The sequence below is a fragment of the Coffea arabica genome, chromosome 10e (genome assembly GCF_036785885.1).
Source record: "Coffea arabica cultivar ET-39 chromosome 10e, Coffea Arabica ET-39 HiFi, whole genome shotgun sequence".
NCBI classification, from domain to species: domain Eukaryota; kingdom Viridiplantae; phylum Streptophyta; class Magnoliopsida; order Gentianales; family Rubiaceae; genus Coffea; species Coffea arabica.
In genome coordinates this window covers 6550112-6569707 of record NC_092328.1, presented here as the reverse complement: position 1 = coordinate 6569707, position 19596 = coordinate 6550112, and the positions used below count along the sequence as shown (strand labels likewise).

Genomic DNA, 19596 nt, shown 5'->3' with positions numbered 1-19596 from the left:
GATTTACTCAGGGATTGACTCTTGTTCTTTAATATTTGGATTAAGAAAATCTACACCATGCATTAGTCTAAGTACTTTCTTCTTTCCGGTGTGAACGAAGTACATGTTCAGACGTATGAGAATTAATTTGTTGATATATTTATATGGTTATAGGCTCTTCAAAGAATGGAAATTGTGTCCAATTAAAGGATGTACATGACCTGTTTTGAGCGCAAGCTAATACAGGTTTTGTTGTAAAAGCAAAGATCAGAACAACCAGGAAAGAAATTACCAAAAAACAGAAAGCCCAATTTTGAAGGTAAATCTGCATGTTTATCCAAATTGCTGAAACACATTGCTTTCAAATAGTACCAAAAGCTCAGCCATTAGTGGAACAAGGAAAAAAAATTAATGCACATGTGCAACTGCCACAGGAGAATTGCTCAAACCATAATTGGCAGCAGATTTTCAGTAATCTATGTTAATGCACCTTATTCTCAGCAGCAATTTGGCATAGAATTCCAACTGTCACAATACCACATTAATGGGGTACTCCTTATCTTCCAGAATCAGGTGGTAATATCCTTCTTCAATCACCAATAAACCATCTTTGTTAGCTCTGCTTAGGTGCTGACAAGGGTTCAGAACAAAGTCAATGTGAGCTCTTTCTCCTGCCTCTAATCTCACACTTCGGAATGCTATCAGCTGCTTCTGAGGGCTCCCAATTGTGAGATTGGCCTGTTTGACAAATAATAGTACTGGATGCTTGCCAGGTAAATTTCCACGATTTTCAACTGCTATTTTAGTTGAGAACTTTTTGCTTTCACATAATTCTTTTCCCAGTTCAGAAACTAATGCATAACGATCAGTGGCTGATCTTTTGATGGCCTTAGCAGGGCGTAATAACTTGTTTATGTAGATCTTATCTGGGGTGACATGAACAAATTCATGAGTGTAATTGGAGTAGCTAAGGCCGTAGCCAAATTCATACACTTTTGGGCCGGTGTAAAAACTGTAGGTGCGTCCTGGATAGCCTGTTGAAGGTTCAGATCGCATCCTCATGTCTGTCATTGGAACTTTAATAAAATCTTCTGGATACCAAGTTACCGGTAATCTACCTCCTGCATTGTAAATTGGAAATCTGTCAAATTTTTGGATTTGTCCCCTTATTGTTGACGCAATAAAGTATGTAATGTAATGTAATTATATCCAAGTAGGAATTTTTGTTACAGAGACACCACTGTTGTCTTAAGCATTACCTGGATTGTGGTCGCCAAAAATGATTTGTGCTAAAGCAATACCTCCAGCTTCTCCTGGATAACCTGCCCATAAGATGCTTCCAATTCTTGGATCATCTCTGGCAAAGGAAATATCAACTGGACCACCAGAAAGTAACACTAGTATTACTGGATTCTTAGCATGTAGTGTGATGTTCTTTATGAGAGTTTCCTGCCTCCCAGGGAGCACAAGCTCTGTTCGATCAAGCTCCTCTCTTTCCTGGGATTGGTCCAATCCCATAACTAAAACAACATAATCTGCCTCTTGTGCAACACCAAGTGCTTCGACAGTTGCAGATGAAGTGCAGTTTACACCATCACACCCCTGAAGATAAACTGCATTTTTGGTGTAGCTCCCAAGTGCTTGGAAAATTGTAATATTCTTGCAAGGAAGGCCATGATAATTTCCGACAAAGGTCTCTGAAGTATTGGCATTGGGCCCGATTACAGCAAGGGAGACTGTTTCTGCCTTAGGTAGGGGGAGGAGGTTATATGAGTTCTTTAGAAGCACAATGCCATCTCTAGCAGCTTCAAGGGCTAGATCTTAATGCTCTTGGCTGCAGACCTGCTCTGGACCAATGTTCCCATATTCAAGCCTTGTTGGGTCACCATTGAACAGTCCCAACCTCATTCGAATAGAGAATAGGTTGTGAAGGGCTCTGTCTAAGTCAGATTCAGAAAGTTTCTTCTGTTGAACGGCTCTGCCAGTATAATTCATCAAGAATGAGCCACAATCGACATCCATGCCTGCGAAGTTTCATGTTTCAATTAAGAAACAAGTGTGTGTTGTCCAACCAAATAAATTTGCACTGCGCGGCATTCATGCAGTAATGAAAAGCATACTAATGTGCCAGATCTTCAAGTTTTCTCTTATTAGTAGTGTTTTGCATCTCAAATTTCAAGCGTATATTCAATTGTAGATGCTAATATCCGACCAACAATGCCATCATTCAGTTGACCACTTGTATTAACGTTGTTGTAACTTGTAATAAAGAAACAGCCAACTAACCGGCTTTGAGTACGTCTGCAACTGCATCTTCTGGTAATTTAGCATATCCTTGATCATCATGAATAACTGCAACTGCATCACAGTCTGAAGCTATATACCTGATCAACATCAGACAAAGATCAATCACAACTGGCACATAACAAAAATGGTCCTACTGTCGGCAATTTAGTGATTCTTAAATTTTGCACCCTTTAAATCCCCATTCTCCACGAACGGTTTCAGTTAACAAATTGTAATCAGCACAGTTTGGGACGCCATTCAGGAGATTGTAGGCACACATTAGACCAGTAACTTGCCCTTGTTGTATGCAGCTCTCGAATGGTGGCTCGTACGTATCAGCCAAATCCTGTTCAGTAACCTGAAACAAACCCCCATTTGGAACGAAGGAAAATTATGGATGTAATCCATTAGATTGCCTTGCAACCTTTAACTTGTATACTAAAAAAGCCTACTTTTTGGCGTGCCAGCGAACAATAATCGAAATATCATAAAAATTTTCACGGGAAAAAAAAAAAATTGAAGAACTTATTGAAGCTGTAAACTGAAATTGTTTGGTTACTTGCATTAGCATTGAAGACAAATCGAGTGACGCCATCCCAGTTGTCCAAATCATAGGCAGTAAAGTGCTTGCAGCATGCTGAGACTTGAAGGTGCCCATCTTTGAGCTGTCCTCCATCAAAACTATCTCCCTGAATTCCCCTGACATATGAAACTGCATAACTCTCTGCAACAGAGGGATCTTCCCCTGGTGTTTCCTGGCCTCTTCCCCACCTGGGATCCCTGAATATGTTTATGTTTGGTGCCCAAAATGTCACTCCAAGCGCTTGACCTTCATTGTAAAATGCCCTGGCCTCTTTCCCTATTGCCTATACAATGCGTCAATCATCAAAGATCAGAAAGACACGCACACACACATTAAATGAGTATTGATTGAAATACTTTTTACACTGTACTGCAGAGAAGTAAACGAAGAAAACTATATGAGGATTTACAACATACTTGGAGCTGAAATGCTAATTAATTCAAAAAATATATATAAAGGATGGTAAGCGGAAGCAATGCATGTAATACTAAAGTATTTCTAGTTCATGAATATTTAAGCAAGGGAAGTCTAACGTTAATGTTTTATAACAATTGACAAGAGATCATGTTTCAGAACTTTTTTTACTTTAGATAAATACTGCATAACAGGCAAAAAATGTTTCAGAACCTTTCGTCTATGAAACTGGGATTACCTGACTGATGTTATACCAAAGACAGGCATCAAATGAAGCGGCAGTAAGGATGACTTGGGGAAATACGGTAGCAGCAGTAAGGGTGCCGTTGAACAGGATGCCTTTTCCAGACTCAGAAATGCCATGCAACGCTTCTGACCACCATTCAAAGGCTGAGATATTAAGTCTTGGGATGGCTGGTGCAGAGTCTACTAGTTGTGAGATTTTTTCATCTAATGTTAAACGTGAAACAAGATCCTGGACCCTGTGGTCGAGGGCTAAGGTGGTATTACAAAATGGGAAGGATTGTGCAAGCGGATTAGTTGAGTCACAAGAATATGGAGGCTGAAATGATTCGATGGCAGTAACCAGTATCACAGACGAGATAAATATGATTTTGATTTCAAGAATTCTCATCGTGGAAGAGAAAAAGCTGCGAAAATGTGCTGGTTGAACGTGGAATGAAACTAGTTATATTTATACATAATTATAGAGCAAATGGCACTGTTAATCAGTTTAAACGGATTGGAGCAGGGAGGAGACGGGAAAAGGAAATTAGGGAAGAAATATCTTGGATTAGTTGCTTAGCTTTGTGAGAGATATAATAACGTAATTAGTTTATGACTGATTCAGTAGTTTTTGGCTCAAGAAGCTTAGTCTTAAGTTTTAACCCCCCAAATCGAGTTGTTTCAAATGATCCCTAATTGTGCTGATTTCATTCTTACCAAGTTTTTACTCCATTTATTTGATGAAGAGAGGGGGGGGGGGGGGTATTGGTTGGTACAATTAAACAACAGCCCTAACATTTTCACCAGTTTTCAGATAGATTGCACCTTGTATTTGTGACATGGTTGATACTTCAAGGTTCTTTTTTCTTTTTCTTTTTTTTTTGTTTGAGGGTCAAAGTTTTAGCAAAATAATTTCAGAATGCAAAATGCAATATATTTAAAGTGTTATGGGTGTAGATTGAAACCAGTAAATCGTGAGTTGCTTTAAATATTGTATTATTGGACAACTGTGTTGTCTGAATAAGGAAACAAAAATGTTCGTTGTTAGATCAATAATGAGATTTTCTTGTAAAAATAAGATGGAAAGTCCTTTTCTGTTGCTATTTAAAAAGATTTTTTTTTTTGGGGAAATGCACGTGCTAATTTATACACAAAAGGCAATAAGTTAGAAGAAAGTGAAGGGAAGAAAAAAAAAAAAAGCTCAAATATAAAATACTACTAGAACAAATTCTTGTGAAGAGCCTGCACTAGTGAATTTATTTGGTTGTTTGGATTACACCTTATTTTCATACATTGGCTTGCTTGCATCATCAACACATTTTTTAATCATTTTTTTTTATTTCAAATACATCATATCAAAAAAGTGTTATAATATTTTTTTCATAAAATTATTTCTAATAATATTCTATCCAAATATAGTCCCAAAAAAATGATTCATAATTGTGATTCTAATCAGCTATTGCTGGGCCTTCCACAACATCAGCTATTGTTGGTCCCAATTCTAGGGAGCCCAAGGTGGTGAGAATGGATCCAAAATAGAATCAGCTATTGTTGGGCCTTCCACAAAATTCAGCCGCCATTTGTTGGGCTGTGTGAAAAAATTGCTAAGAGCATCCACAATGCTATTACACTTTGTGGAGTGTAATCCACATGCCACGTCAACATTTCACTTTCTCCTCTTTTATTACACTTTCACTCACAATGGATTACACTCCACAAGGTGTAATAGCATGGGTCCACAATTAATCAAATATTTATTTTAATAATGCATAACTCATATCCCATAAATAAATAAAGTAATTTTTAAAACTAATTTTGTTATTTTTAAAAAATAAAGTACTAACTTTCGTTAAATTTCGTACATTTTGAATTTTTTTATTTTCTAAAAATGATATTATTAATTTTTAAGTTTGAATAATATATCTTTTTCTATGTTTCAAAAATAATATATTGTTATTTTTTTAAAAATAATTATGTAGGAAATTAAACAAATATTTGATACTTCAAATGCGAAGATATCATAATGATGAATTTTGGGGGTTTTGATTTTGTGAGGATGATGAATTTTCTATATTTGGAGCATTTAACATATTTGTAAAACTACTCCAATTTTCATCCATAATCACAAAAAATGAATTAAATGAGTGAGAGAGTAGAAGTGTGTGAGAGAATAAAAGAAATAATAGAGTAGAATATTGGGATATGTTTTAGCAAAAAGTGTTGTGTGTTTATATAGAATTCTAAAAATAATGCCGTTAGATATAACCGTTGGAAATGTTAAATGTGTTTTGTGCTAGAATTTTACCGTTGTCCTAGGGCCCACATTCAATGGATTACTCGCATCATACATGTGATGCATGTAATCTCCATGACACGGCTCCATCCCCATTACACCCCCATTGGAGCCATTGGAGCTGCCCTAAGGATACAATGGGTACAATGGGAGCCGAGCGGGTACCCCTGAGAGTTCGATGGGATAGGAGAAAATGTAAGGCAAATTGCTAGGGATGCAATGGGAGCTGTGCTGGGGTGAGGGCGGATGGAGTTTTCTTACCCGCTCTTTTAAATGGGACGCTTAAATTTTCAATTTTATATAATATAAAGTACATAATATGATATAATTATGTGTATGTAATATGAAATTGATGATATAATATTTTCTTACGATAAAATAATATTATGCTTCTCGTTAATGTTTTGTGGTTAAATGATAATTTTGTTATGTTACATTACTTTTTTTTTTTTTTGGTTATGGCATGTAGTTTATAGAAAAAATAATGATAATTTATTTAAATTTTGTGTAATACCAAATATAAAGAAATGGATTAAAACGATTTCTAAGCTTTATCTCACGTCAAATTTTTTGATAAATTTATTATAGTGTTATGCATGTATAAAAATAAAGTCAAATTTTCTTAGTACAAGCAAAGGGAGCAAAATCTTGAATCTTGAAAAAAATTACCAATGTCATAATTCCACAGTAATGTGATACTCCTTGTCCTCCACAATCAAGTAATAAGATCCTTCTTCAATCACCATAGAGCCATCTCTGTTAGCTTTGCTCAGATGCTCACAAGGCTTCAAAACAAAGTCAACTTCAGCCCTCTCCCCTGCACCTAATGTAATACTCTGAAACCCAATCAACTGCTTCTGAGGGCTCCCATAGCCTAGCTTGGCTTGCCTTACAAACAATAGCACTGGATGCTTACTGGTCATTTCCCCAAGATTTTTCACAGCAACTTTTGCTGAGAACTCTGTGCTATCGCAGTGTTCATTGTTTAATTCTGAAATGGACAGATACCGATGGGGACCAGTGAATTTCAGCGCCTTAGCAGGTAATAACTGGTTTAAGTAGAGCTTCTTAAAGGTGACATGGACAAACTCATAGGAAAAATTAGAATAGCCAAGGCCATAGCCAAATTCAAAAACTTTTACGCCGTTGTAGAATTTGTATGTTCGTCCAGGATAGCCTGTAGCAGGTTCTGATCGCATCCTCATGTCTGTCATTGGGACTTGGACGAAATCTTTTGGATACCATGTCACTGGTAATCTACCTCCTGCAGCATTAAAACTTTTTTTAAGTCCATCTAATCAAACTGTTTATTCAATGGAAAGGGTAAAGAGAAAGTATGTTGTTCAAGTGCAGCTAGCAGAATTAGGAAGTGTGCCTATAGATTCACAAAATTCACCCTAAATTTTACCTGGGTTGTGATCGCCAAAAATGATTTCTGCAACTGCTGTTCCTCCAGCTTCTCCTGGATAACCAGCCCATAGGATGCTTCCGATTTTTGGGTCATCTTTGGCAAAGGATATATCTACTGGACCGCCACATAGGACCACCAGAATAATAGGTTTCTTTGCAGCCAATGCGATACTTTTCACGAGACTCTCCTGCTTCCCAGGGAGCATCAACTCCATTCGATCATATTTCTCCCTTTCCTGGGTTTGGTCTAATCCCATAACTAAAATAACATAATCTGCATCTTTTGCTGCATCAAGTGCTTCATTGAGTGCAACCGAAGTACAGTTTACTGCATCACACCCCTGATGGTAAACTGCACTTTCCAGGTAGCTCTGAATTGCTTGGAAAATTGTAATGTTTTTGCAAGGCAGGCCTTCGTAGTTGCCTAGAAGTGTTTGTGAAGTGTTGGCATTGGGGCCGATAATAGCAAGGGAGATGGTTTTGTCCTTTGGAAGAGGAAGGAGGCTATTTAAGTTCTTTAGAAGAACAATACCGTCTCTAGCAATTTCCAGCGCAAGGTCCTGATGCTCTTGGGTGCAGACCTGTTCTGGACCAATGTTTCCGAATTTGAGATTTCTTGGGCTGCCATCGAATAATCCTAACCTCATTCTGATGGAAAACAAGTTTCGAAGGGGTCTGTCTATTTCAGATTCAGGAAGTTTCTTCTGTTCAATGGCACTTTTACTGTATTTCAGCAAGTATGGACCACAATCAACATCCATGCCTGTGAAGGTTTGTGTTTCAAAAAGAAAAAAGCTTAATGAACCGACTAAATCTGTTAAAATTTGAACAAAACCAATTCATCTGTTTCGAAGTTTTTCGCATGCTAAAAGAAAATTATTCTACTTGTCATAATCATTGTATCATATGGAACTAATAGTGAGATGGATGATTAAAAGGTCTTCCTCTAGTAGGCTTTTGAGGGACATTATTCTACTGGAAGCAACAGGTAATGCTCCCAACTCTGGAGACTAGTTTCAGAAAGTTTTTTAGGTTCATGCTTAAAAGCTTCAACCATGTGCAATATTTTACCTTAGGCAGTTAGGCATGGGAAAATGGAATGGATATAAAACTTAAAGAGAAAAGCAAGCACTTGAGGCATGGATAAAGTTATAGCAACAAAGAAAATATAAAAGCTGACTAACCAGCTTTGAGAACATCTGCCACTGCATCTTCTGGTAATTTGGCATATCCTTGATTATCATGCATGACAGCAACTGCATCACAGTCTGAAGCTATATACCTGAGTAGCAACAAACCAAGATTGCCTGTAATTACCATGTTGTTCTGGATTGTAATTACCAATCACAAATTACATGACAAAAAATAAGCAAAGATAATGGCATTCATTTGTTTTTACTCAATTATTCACCCTTGAAAACCCCATTGTTCGCGCACTGTCTTAGTCAAGAGGCTGTAATCAGCACAGTTTGGGACACCATTGATGCGATTATAAGCACACATTACGCCGCTAGCTTGCCCTTTTTCTATGCAGCTCTTGAATGGTGGTTGGTATGTATCTGCCAAATCTTGCTCGGTCACCTAAAAAACCCACCACATAGTAATCAGGAATCTTTATCGGCTAAAGTTTAAATGCTCCAGCTGACTCAAAATCTGCCACACAAATATGACCTGACAAATTCTACTTCTAGTCCTTCAAAAGAATTCAATATAATTACCTATCACATAGAAAAAGACGATCATTTAACGACTCCATCATACAAAGCAAAGACAGAAGTAACTAAAACATAAGAAAATCTATTGAGATAAGTAAATTTGGTTGAAACTCACTTTAGCATCAAAGATATAACGATTAACACCATTCCAGTTATCCAAATCATATGCTGTGAAGTGCTTGCAGCAAGCTGAGGCTTGAAGGTGCCCATCCTTGAGTTGCCCGCCTTCAAAACTATCTCCCTGAATTCCCCTAACATATGACACTGCATAGTTGCTTGCCAACAGCGGATCTTCCCCTGGTGTCTCCTGTCCTCTTCCCCACCTGGGATCCCTGAATATGTTTATGTTTGGTGCCCAATATGTCATTCCCGTTCCTTGACCCTCATTGTAAAATGCTCTAGCTTCTCTTCCAATAGCCTAAACATTGTTTAAAAGCATCACAAATCAAATACAGCAGAACTGCAATTAAGCCAATTATGATGCCACGGTAAGTTCTAAAACCCAAAAAAATCTGATCTTTCGGAAAGAGATCATGCCCTCTTATGTTACATTCTTATCTAGAGCTAGCTGTAAAATGTGCATACGAAATATAGTAACACGGTACCGCCTCACTAATTGCGCTGAACCCAAATTTTCTTCCAGACGTACCAAAACCATAAACTTGGTAACCTTGATAATTAGAAGCCATATTGCTAATATCCAATATAAAAAATAAATTCTTCAAAAAAAGAAAAATGTTATAGTAGATTATCAAGGCTGGTGAACAAAAAAGTTCTTAAATCTCAATTTGCATTCTCTAGCATCAACGTTGAAGATTCATAAACAAGGAAAACCAATTCTTGTATTTTCAAAATGGAATTACAGTACCTGACCCATGCGATACCAGAGGTGAGTATCAAATGAAGCAGCAGCAAGAATGACTTGAGGAAACATGGTGGCAGCAGCAATTGTGCCATTAAATCTAATCCCTTTTCCATGCCTAGATATTCCATGTAACCCTTCAGACCACCATTGATAGGCGGAGATGTTGAGGCTTGGGATCGCCGGTGCTGAGTTTACCAGTTGTTCGATCTTCTCATCCAACGTTAGACGTGAAACGAGGTCCTCAACTCTTTCGTTGATGGCTAAGGTGGTATTGCAAAATGGGTAGGATTTTGTTAGTGGGTTGGATGAGTCACAAGAAAATAACGGCGCCTGAGTTGATTCAGTTCTACTAAGGAAGAATGAAAGTGATGAGACCAATATTGTTTGAATGAAGAAAACAAATCTGCCAACTTTCATTTTCTGGTATTGACAAATGTCAAATAAGCTCTATATGCATATACTATATAGAAATATTGATCCCCCGTCAAACTCTAAAAATTTGATTCATCATCCCTGCTCCTTGCACGAACAGTTTGTCGATTTCGGTCGTGTCGAAAGAAACTTGTGAAATGTTCAGATTTGCTTCTTGTTTGAACATAAACTAGCCATGTTTGCTATTGTCCGAACATAAACTAGTTCCAAAATAACACGGACAGATTGCAACGGCAAGGGCAGTACTCTTCAACAGCGGAATAACTGAAGCAAAAATGCTAACAATATTTGAGTCACTCTGGTGCTGACTACTGTCCAAAAGAAACTATTTCATTGTATCACTTTTTATGGGGCCCAAAGTAACATAAAGTTTTGGATAGGATTTGATAAAACGTTACTTTACGTTACTTTTTAAGTTGTTGAAGGACATCTTATTAGGACACCTAATAAGAGTTGTTTTATCATTGTTCTTTCTCTTTTGTGTATAGATTTGGGGGTCTTTATCTCTTAGCAGCAGGGCACCCTGTGGGGTTAAGTTCCCACATCGCTTGGGGGGGTTTGGGGGGTTTAGTAGTTAAGTGCTGCGGAGCACTTCAAAAGTTGCCGGCTTTTGAAGTGTCTTCGTAGAGTCCATTTATCGAAACACTCGTACAAAAAACTGTGAGTTATGAAAGGGGTATAGATTGGGGGGCGTGTGCACATGATATGGTACAATTAACTTGGTAAGAAATATAGTGTGGGGGAGACTCTTTCCCCATGTGGCTGAAAATGAGGGCATATGATGATATTGGGGCAGTTGCCTCTGTTTTGTAAGGATAATCTTGCGTATCAAGTACTAATATAATGACTAACCATTGAGCTTTGGCTCAGAGTCCCTTTTTAGACTGTAGATTGGGATTCAAACCTCATCTGTTTTAAAAAAATATAAAGGTGGTGGCAGAGCACACCTTTGATTTAATTAGGTCTGTATAACTAATTCTTTAGGCTTCCCTTTCTATAAAACAGGATAGATTTCCCTCTTCCTATATAAAATAGGATAGATTAGATTATACAAATGTTATCGTTGCCGGCAAACAAAAAATGGTATGAATATAATGACTGTCATTTTATCAAAAAAAAAAAAAGGTAAATAAACGAACCATTTTCCTAGTTTTCTTCATTTCTCTTTCGTGACAAAAACAATTGATTAAATGAAAGAACCCAAGCAACAAGATGAAATGTTTCAGAAATAATAACAAACATTTTCTTTTGGATTTTGGAAGTCACAAGGACCTTCGTCCGTGTTTGGAGTATCATATTAGGAGTAACACCCAAAAACAGGGAAAAAAGTATCATATTAGGAATTAAATCATCCCCTGTTGCAATATCTGCTCTGATTGCCGCTATGCTTTTGAATTAATTATGTCCAACGAAAACCACTTTTTTTTTTTTGGGGGGGTAAGCGGGGATGTCTTGAACTTTTATTCTCAAACCTTCTATATACAATTTCTCTCACGTTATGGTCCAACCCAATCCTCCTCCAAACACCACATTAAATTGTGGGGAAAAAATTATTTTCTTTTTTAGCTCTCCAATGATCACAGCTATAGAGTATGGACTAATTATAACAAAATGAACAGCCAAAAAGAACTTTTTTCCTGAAGTATTTCTGGTTTGACACTATGCTTAACCTTTATCGTTAGGAACATTGTGCCTTTCTTGACGGGATATTGCCGCTCAGGATGTGGGTATCTGGAAACACCCCTTTCAAAGTAGGAACAATAGGACAGTGGTAGGAAACGTGTTACAAACAATAAGATAAAACCGCAGTTTTCACTTTTCATTAGGAGAAGGCTAAGTTAGAGTTGTACACTAATAGGTGTCTAAATTTTACTCTGCACGGATAGATTTCTTGCCGTACGTGAGGAGGTTTTTAGCCTTTTGCACGAATGTTTATATTTGAAAGAAAAACATTCTGCAAAAACCAGTACTTCAGATATTGAACCACCATCCTGAGTGCCAAATTGCTCGATCCACAGGACAGAAATTGTCACATATAGGAACTTAACATAATAGAGTCATCTAAGCTGCTTCCATACCATGCGAAGAAATCAAACGATACTTTTTTTTGTCAGAATTCAACTTTCATTACTGTAAACCATGTTACAAAAGAATGGGGTTACTGGAGCAACTGTCCCACAAGTATCAAACTGTGATATTCACCGCTGGAAGGTATTGAACCATTCCTCATCTTGGTTACTGCCCAGAGCATAATCTGCGAATCTATTAGGTATACTATTTCGTAATTTAGGGACAAAAGAGAAGGAACACAAGTGAATCAAAGAAATGAGCATATTGATGTCCTCCAGGCTCCAGTATGGTAGTGAGGTTTGCATCTCCACTCCCATTGGCTTTCAGTTGCTGAACTAGTTCGCTAGAGCATGTGATGTGAATCCTCTGCCATCCTAATTCCCTAGCTTTAATTATAGCTAGTGTCGATCCTTCTGCCTCATCTTGCATGCTGTTCCCACTTTTCCTGTCACTTAATGCGCAGCTAGCTTTGATTTGTTTCCTCCAGTCCATTGCTACCACTCCAATGCCAAGTTTTTCAGAATGGGGTTTGGAGTTTTTAGCTATGTCAAGGTGGATCATATCTTTTCTCATGCGCGGGGAAATTTGGTCCCCAATTTGGTCTGTTGATTCATTTGTATTCCTTCTTGTTTCCTTACTTCCTATGTTCTTCATATTCCAGTCATTCCTACCAGGCTTCCCTCATCGTAGCCTGAAAGTTTTCCTAGTCTCAGTAAACTGGAAATTGTTTCTCTCCTTCCATATTTGCCATATAACTAATATTTATCGTTATGTCAATGTGCTTCTTGCCTTCTGGTCTGAACTTAGCTTCCATTAGGACATCCCACCATCCTCTGAAGCAGCCTCTAAGCTCCTTTAGTCCTTCCCTTTTTACTGGTGCTATATTCCACATCTCCTCAGCTCTTGGACACTTCAGCAGGCAATGTTCCACTGTTTCCACCTCTTCACCACAGCTGGCCATTTTTTATGTTCTACAGCTGAATATAAATACTACAACATACTATAAATAACTTAACCACTATCTTTGCTACTCACAAAACAGAAGCGTCAGATACAATACACAAGAAATATATGGTAAAACATAAAAGTATGAATACACCACTGGAATACTGAATCTTCAACCAGTGCTTGAATCACTAGAACTCAGTTAAAGGATCATCGAAAGAAATAAGGGCTTGAAATTGCAAAGAAAAAAGGATATATAGGCAGACTTCACATGCAGAAATGGTCATTTCATAGAATACAAGACAATGAGCAGCAGATTTGCAGCCCTATACGATGACAAAGATGCTCTATGTTAATGAATGCAAAAATCAAACTAGTTGATTCCTTTTCGTGCCTGAATAGTTACACGATGAATGTTAGAAAGATTTTTTACTTTTTGGGCTTGATTCGGTTGATTATTCTTTTCGAGCCTCCTGTTCATCTGCAGCACAGATGAAGATCAGTCTCAAGAAGGAATAATGAAGTTGGCAATAAGATCAACTGAACAAGAAGTATTAAGTATTCGTCTTAATTACAAGCCCAGGCGCAGGGGTAATCATCTGTATTATACACACAAATAAATGTAGAGGCCCAAAGAGGCATTCTTCTCACCAGTGAGCAGAATAACAGTTCCATGAGGAACCGCCTCTTCCGCCCGCTACCTAGAGCTTCCTCCATACACACACCTTAGCTGGTCTGTCATCATTTCTGCCCACAAAATATCTGTTCTTTTTCCTGTTGTTATTTTGAAGAAACGCCAGAAGTTTTGAAATGGTTACAATGGAGGAAAAAGGATTATTACATCAACGAGTCATGAAACAAACTTAAAAGGGCCAAATCATGATCTTGCATATCAATTGCACAAACTATCATTCATTGATAGCTTTGATTCTACGACCTCTTTCTTTTTTTTCTTTTTTTTTTTTGTAATCATTTTGATTAAGTTTATTGCAGCCTCTGGAGTGAACCAAAATTACCAGATATAAAGCAGTTTGTTTTGCAGAAAGATTATTTAGATCCCAATAAAATGGACGAGGCCTACAAATTTACAGGTAAAAATATGTTTTTTATTATTAAAACCCATTATGAGGAGAACCTTTCATGGTTAAGCGCTCAATTGTTTATAAGTTTATCCAACCGACATCGTGCAGGGTCATAATCAGCCAATAAGAATAATGTCTAGGAATTAAGTATATAAATGGCCTGTGTGGACTGATAGGTGTGCTGCTGGCGGATAACTTGCAATGAGAGGATAATGTATTACTTCAAGCAGCATCACAATTAGGCAGATAATATCAATCACTACAGCAGCTAGAGTGTGGCTTATTGGATTTTTCATTTGTAAAAGGTGTAATAGTAGGTGCCCGGTTACATCTGATAAACAGGATTATCTTGCGTTTGGATGGAACTCTTTTAGAATTTTAAATAGGTATTTTAAAAATTCTAAACATATATTCTTTGACCACCATTCTTATCTCACATCATTAGCTCAAAAAAAACTGCAATAAATAGTGAGAACTGAGAAGAAGCAAAGGTATGTGGAAATATATTTCATCCCGGAATAGTTGTATGGCCATATGACAAATGAAAGAGAGACATTGATTTACGGTAGCGGGTTAGAACTTGCCACAGTATCACAAGCTTGAACAGTTTTGCTAAAAAAAAAAGAACTTGAGAAAAGTTTTCTTTTTCTTTTTATGTACCGAGTGCACAAGCTTAGTATTGATTTGATTCTGATGTTTGCTGATCCCGTCTGGTCAGAAAAGCCCATCTAAACCTATAGAACTAATAAGGTCGCTAATTACTTGGGACCCTTTTCTTTTTTTCTTTTCTTTTTTTGAAGTTATTCTTCGCATATAGTGGCTAAATTCTAAACTCTTAACTTATTTTTAGCTTTAGAGTCCACAAATAAAATTTTATGAAAAAAAAATTTGTCAATCAAAGTGGTGCATTTAGATATAGTCGTGGAAAAATGCAGTGATGAACTAAAACTTAGCTTTCTTTTCCTAGTCATTTGCAAGGCTGCTTATCTTGAGTCGTGGAAATAACCACAGAGTTACATCAAACTGATGCAACATCAACTCAAGCTTAAATAGGTTCAAAGATATTAATTTTTGCACAATATCTATATACATCTCAAACTGTCTGCTTTAAGTGTATAACGCTTTTTTAATTTCCCCCTCTTTTTTTTTTGTCCATTGGTCTCGTTTAAGTGAATTACTGGCTGTGGAGAGAACCAAAATGTACTGCAGATGATATACTGCTATAACTTTGTTTCTACATCATGATTGAAGTAAAGAAAAACAAAGATAGTGCATCAACGTAACATCAGATTCACAAAAAGCTAGCATAATCTTATCCCAAGACTTCCATGATCGACAGGATGGATAAACATCGAATACTTTTTTCACAAAGATGACATAAAGGGTAGCTTCCACAAACTTGAAACGAGTTCATTGAATATTCATGTCAGCCAATTAGCTATTAAACCACGATAGAATATCCCGAAAGCAACAAAGTTTTGGTATTCATCTTAAATGGAGGGTATTCATTGAGTTGTAGCCAGTTATGCACGACCGTACCGTAACTTCACCCTTTGGCCACCCCATTAGGTCGCTACCCTTTCTTCTGCTACTTTTGAAAAACAAGCTAGCTACAGAGTTCTCAAGTCCGCTGATGATGTCTGCGCTTTCCAAATTCCAATATCAGGTGGTCGCACCTAGCCAAATGCCCATGTCTCTGTCCAACTCCAGTAAATCGCTAGCTGTATATAGGTAGATGCCATCTCTAAGAGAAGCTAAGATCAAAACTCAACTCAAATTTGCATGACACATTCCACTTTCAAGCCCTAAAACGTTTCAAAACTAACTGTAGGCGAGACTACAAAAATAAGATAAAAAGATTAGTCTACAAGTTATTCTCACACATGAAGTGTCAAATTAGGCTTTGTTATTTTGGACTCCTGCCCACATGAATTACATATTCTGGTGAATAATAAAGTAAAGGTAGAGTACTGGAAAGGTAGTGTAGAAGTTCCCTATCTTCTGTTGTGGATGAATATATATTTGAGAGGAATTTGTAGTGCCCTTATGAATTGTAATAGCTAGTGCAGAGGCCCTGTATTGGGCCTAGACACGTGGCAGCCCAGGTATAGCCGAGTTGGGTTCCGGCCCCAGGCTCCTGGCGACCGCCCTGGGCCGCACCCCCGCTAGGGCTCCAGGGGGATCAGGAGACCGTCCCGCAGAGGTCGGAGGAGATCCCGCTCGGCGCGGGATTGAGATTATATCAGGAAGGTCCCGGAACGTACGGAGGTCGGACTCTGGCCCAGGTATAAATAGTGCTACACACCCATTGCCCAAGGTACGCTCGCTATAGGCCAATTACCCCCGGCTGTTACCACTCCCCGTGAACCCTACTCACCGGAGAACTAACTTGGCCGTCGGAGTGCCCTCGGGGACCACCTCGGGGCCCCTTTGTTAGCTCCTCTTCTCTGTTTTGCAGGTCTTGGATCAGCTCTGCCATCAGCGACCCGAGCTGGTCAGGTCAGCTCTCCTCGGGGAAGCTCCGCGCTTCTTCAGTTGGCGCCGTCTGTGGGAAACGCAAGGTAATTATTGTTGTATGGATGGCAAGAACACGATCCAAGCGAACCATTGAGAGCACCGGCCCGAGAGCCGGCGAGGGATCCTAGCGAGCGGAGACCGAGGCGGCCGGGGGCGCGGGGGTCTCGGAGAGCGGAGAGGACGGAAAAACCCCCCATGAGGTCCGCAAACGGCTTGAAATTGCGAAATTTGAGAGTGCGATGCTCGACCCCAAGAGGTCGGCACGCCTGTTAAAGACGGGGGGCTGGACGCTCAACCCAAGAGATCGGCATGACCGTCTTGAAGGTGTGATGCTCGAGCCCAAGAGGTCGGCACGCCGTGACTTACTTTGAGGCAGCTTGTCAAAACCAGGGAGCACGCTGGCTCGGCCCAGGAGGTCGGCACGATTGCCCTGAGAATGTAATGCTCGGCCCAGGAGGTCGGCATGACTGCCTGGAAAATGTGATGCTCGACCCCAAGAGGTCGGCACGTCTGCTAAAATCATGGAGTTCAACGCTCGACCCAGGAGGTCGGCATAACTGCCCTGAGAATGTAATGCTCGACCCAGGAGGTCGGCATGACTGCCTGGAAAATGTGATGCTCGACCCCAAGAGGTCGGCACGTCTGCTAAAATCATGGAGTTCAACGCTCGACCCAGGAGGTCGGCATAACTGCCTTGGAAATGTGATGCTCGACCCCAAGAGATTGGCATATCTGCTAAAATCAGAGTTCGACGCTCGACCCGGGAGGTCGGCGTGACTGCCTTCAAAGTAGGATGCTCGGCCACAAGAGGCCGGCACGGCTTGAAATTTTGAAGTCGGAAAGTGCGGTGTTCGGCCCCAAGAGGTCGGCACGTTGTGCCTTAACTTGAATGAGTTTGTTTGACCCAAGAGGTCGGCAAGGCTCAAATCTTTAAAAGTCGGGGGCTTAAACCATGTTAGTGTTAATTTGATGCTCGGTCCCATGAGGTCGGCACGCATTGATCAAGTTTGGTGAAACTTGGGAGTTTGACGCTCGATCCAGGAGATCGGCGCGGTTTTCTCAGTGACAGCACTGTACCAGAGGTGACCGGGGCAGAGCAGTGCGCGACGCTGGTCTCCCACGTGACAGAGTATAGATTAGGTTTGCCTGGAAGCCTTACCTAATCTAGGGGGCTAGTGCAGAGGCCCTGTATTGGGCCTAGACACGTGGCAGCCCAGGTATAGCCGAGTTGGGTTCCGGCCCCAGGCTCCTGGCGACCGCCCTGGGCCGCACCCCCGCTAGGGCTCCAGGGGGATCAGGAGACCGTCCCGCAGAGGTCGGAGGAGATCCCGCTCGGCGCGGGATTGAGATTATATCAGGAAGGTCCCGGAACGTACGGAGGTCGGACTCTGGCCCAGGTATAAATAGTGCTACACACCCATTGCCCAAGGTACGCTCGCTATAGGCCAATTACCCCCGGCTGTTACCACTCCCCGTGAACCCTACTCACCGGAGAACTAACTTGGCCGTCGGAGTGCCCTCGGGGACCACCTCGGGGCCCCTTTGTTAGCTCCTTTTCTCTGTTTTGCAGGTCTTGGATCAGCTCTGCCATCAGCGACCCGAGCTGGTCAGGTCAGCTCTCCTCGGGGAAGCTCCGCGCTTCTTCAGCTAGGATTATTACTTTCTGTAATTTTTACCCAAAGAAAAATGAAATAACGAAATATTTCTGTAATGTTTATGGAGTGAAACAGGTAAAATCCTTAAACATCATCAGATGGGCAATGTCATTCACTAATTATTACTCTGCGTTATTAAAATGCAGTGTTTTACTATAAAGAACTTCCCTTTTGCTTAGCTTCATTTTTCTTGTTCAACGCAGCAAATAAGAAGCCCATTAGTCAAATTACCGGAATGAAGGTAGGATTCTTTGACTATATACAGAATTAGTAATTAGCAAGAAGAACTTGTCAATCATCATTATCAATTAGGACCAAGGACAAACCCTACGATTAACAAAGTATTACGGCGTTTCCGGTCAACATAGAGACTCTAGACTGTGATTTTGGTGTCCAATCAGAGTTGTAAATGGTTTTTGAGAAGTCAAAAATTAACCACAACAATGACTTGATTAGCTAGCCTTGACTATAGCCAGCTCTTTTTTTTTTTTTTTTTTTCCTTGAACAAGCACAACCTAAAGCATTGGTATGGCATATTTTCTTGTACAAATGACTGCAAATGCGCATAACATCAGATGTTCAATCTGAATCAGGTGCCTCGTGATGTTTGATAGATCATGCAAACTTTAGTATCCAAATAATTGAGAGCACAAAAGAAATATATGAACCTCCTTTTCACGTCACATGCAGACTTTTCTTTTTCATGGTTAATCCAATGCAGAGTTTCTTAACTTATGGAAACATCCAAAAAGAACAGGATATGCTCACGAGTACGTAGTGACATATAAAATAGAATTGAGCATTACTGTATTCATATTAAACAAATGGGAAGCAATACAAAATAACAAACGAGTTTTCAATTCGGTTTATCTCTAATCCCTAATATAAACAAATTGTTAGTGGGCCTTCCGCGAACCACCCAATATGAACCATTTTCTCCAAACAAAGTATGAGACTAATTATCGTTTTGGGAGGAAATTAAGTTGGTAGCATATATTAATAAGACTAATATGCCCTCTTTGATAGCCCAATTCAGCACTTAAACTTAATAATGGATTCAAATCTTATTATGTTTAGGCGCATTTGATAACCAAAAATTGTGCACCTGAATTAACTAGGTGGTAC

The 19596-nt window shown here is 39.4% G+C and overlaps 1 protein-coding gene and 1 pseudogene across 1 annotated transcript; both read right to left on the bottom strand.

Annotated features, from left to right (window-relative positions):
- Nucleotides 1-507: 507 nt before the first annotated feature.
- LOC113711174 (probable beta-D-xylosidase 7) lies at nucleotides 508-3896 on the bottom strand (annotated as a pseudogene).
- A 2450-nt stretch (nucleotides 3897-6346) lies between these two features.
- On the bottom strand, nucleotides 6347-10489 carry LOC113711813 (probable beta-D-xylosidase 7). Its single transcript, XM_027235024.2, has 6 exons — nucleotides 9774-10489; nucleotides 9021-9323; nucleotides 8602-8771; nucleotides 8375-8472; nucleotides 7189-7953; nucleotides 6347-7044 (listed from the first exon to the last, which is right to left on the bottom strand). Exons 1-6 carry the CDS (start codon nucleotides 10185-10187, stop codon nucleotides 6455-6457), a joined length of 2340 nt encoding a protein of 779 aa, XP_027090825.1. The 5' UTR covers nucleotides 10188-10489; the 3' UTR covers nucleotides 6347-6454.
- Between the last annotated feature and the right edge of the window lie 9107 nt (nucleotides 10490-19596).

Coding starts and splice junctions, on each gene's coding strand:
- LOC113711813 (XM_027235024.2), bottom strand. CDS start 10,187: ATGAAAGTTGGCAGATTTGTTTTCTTCATTCAAACAATATTGGTCTCA. Junction 9,324..9,773: donor TCTGGTATCGCATGGGTCAG/GTACTGTAATTC, acceptor AACAATGTTTAG/GCTATTGGAAGAGAAGCTAG. Junction 8,473..8,601: donor GAACAATGGGGTTTTCAAGG/GTGAATAATTGA, acceptor GTTGCTACTCAG/GTATATAGCTTCAGACTGTG.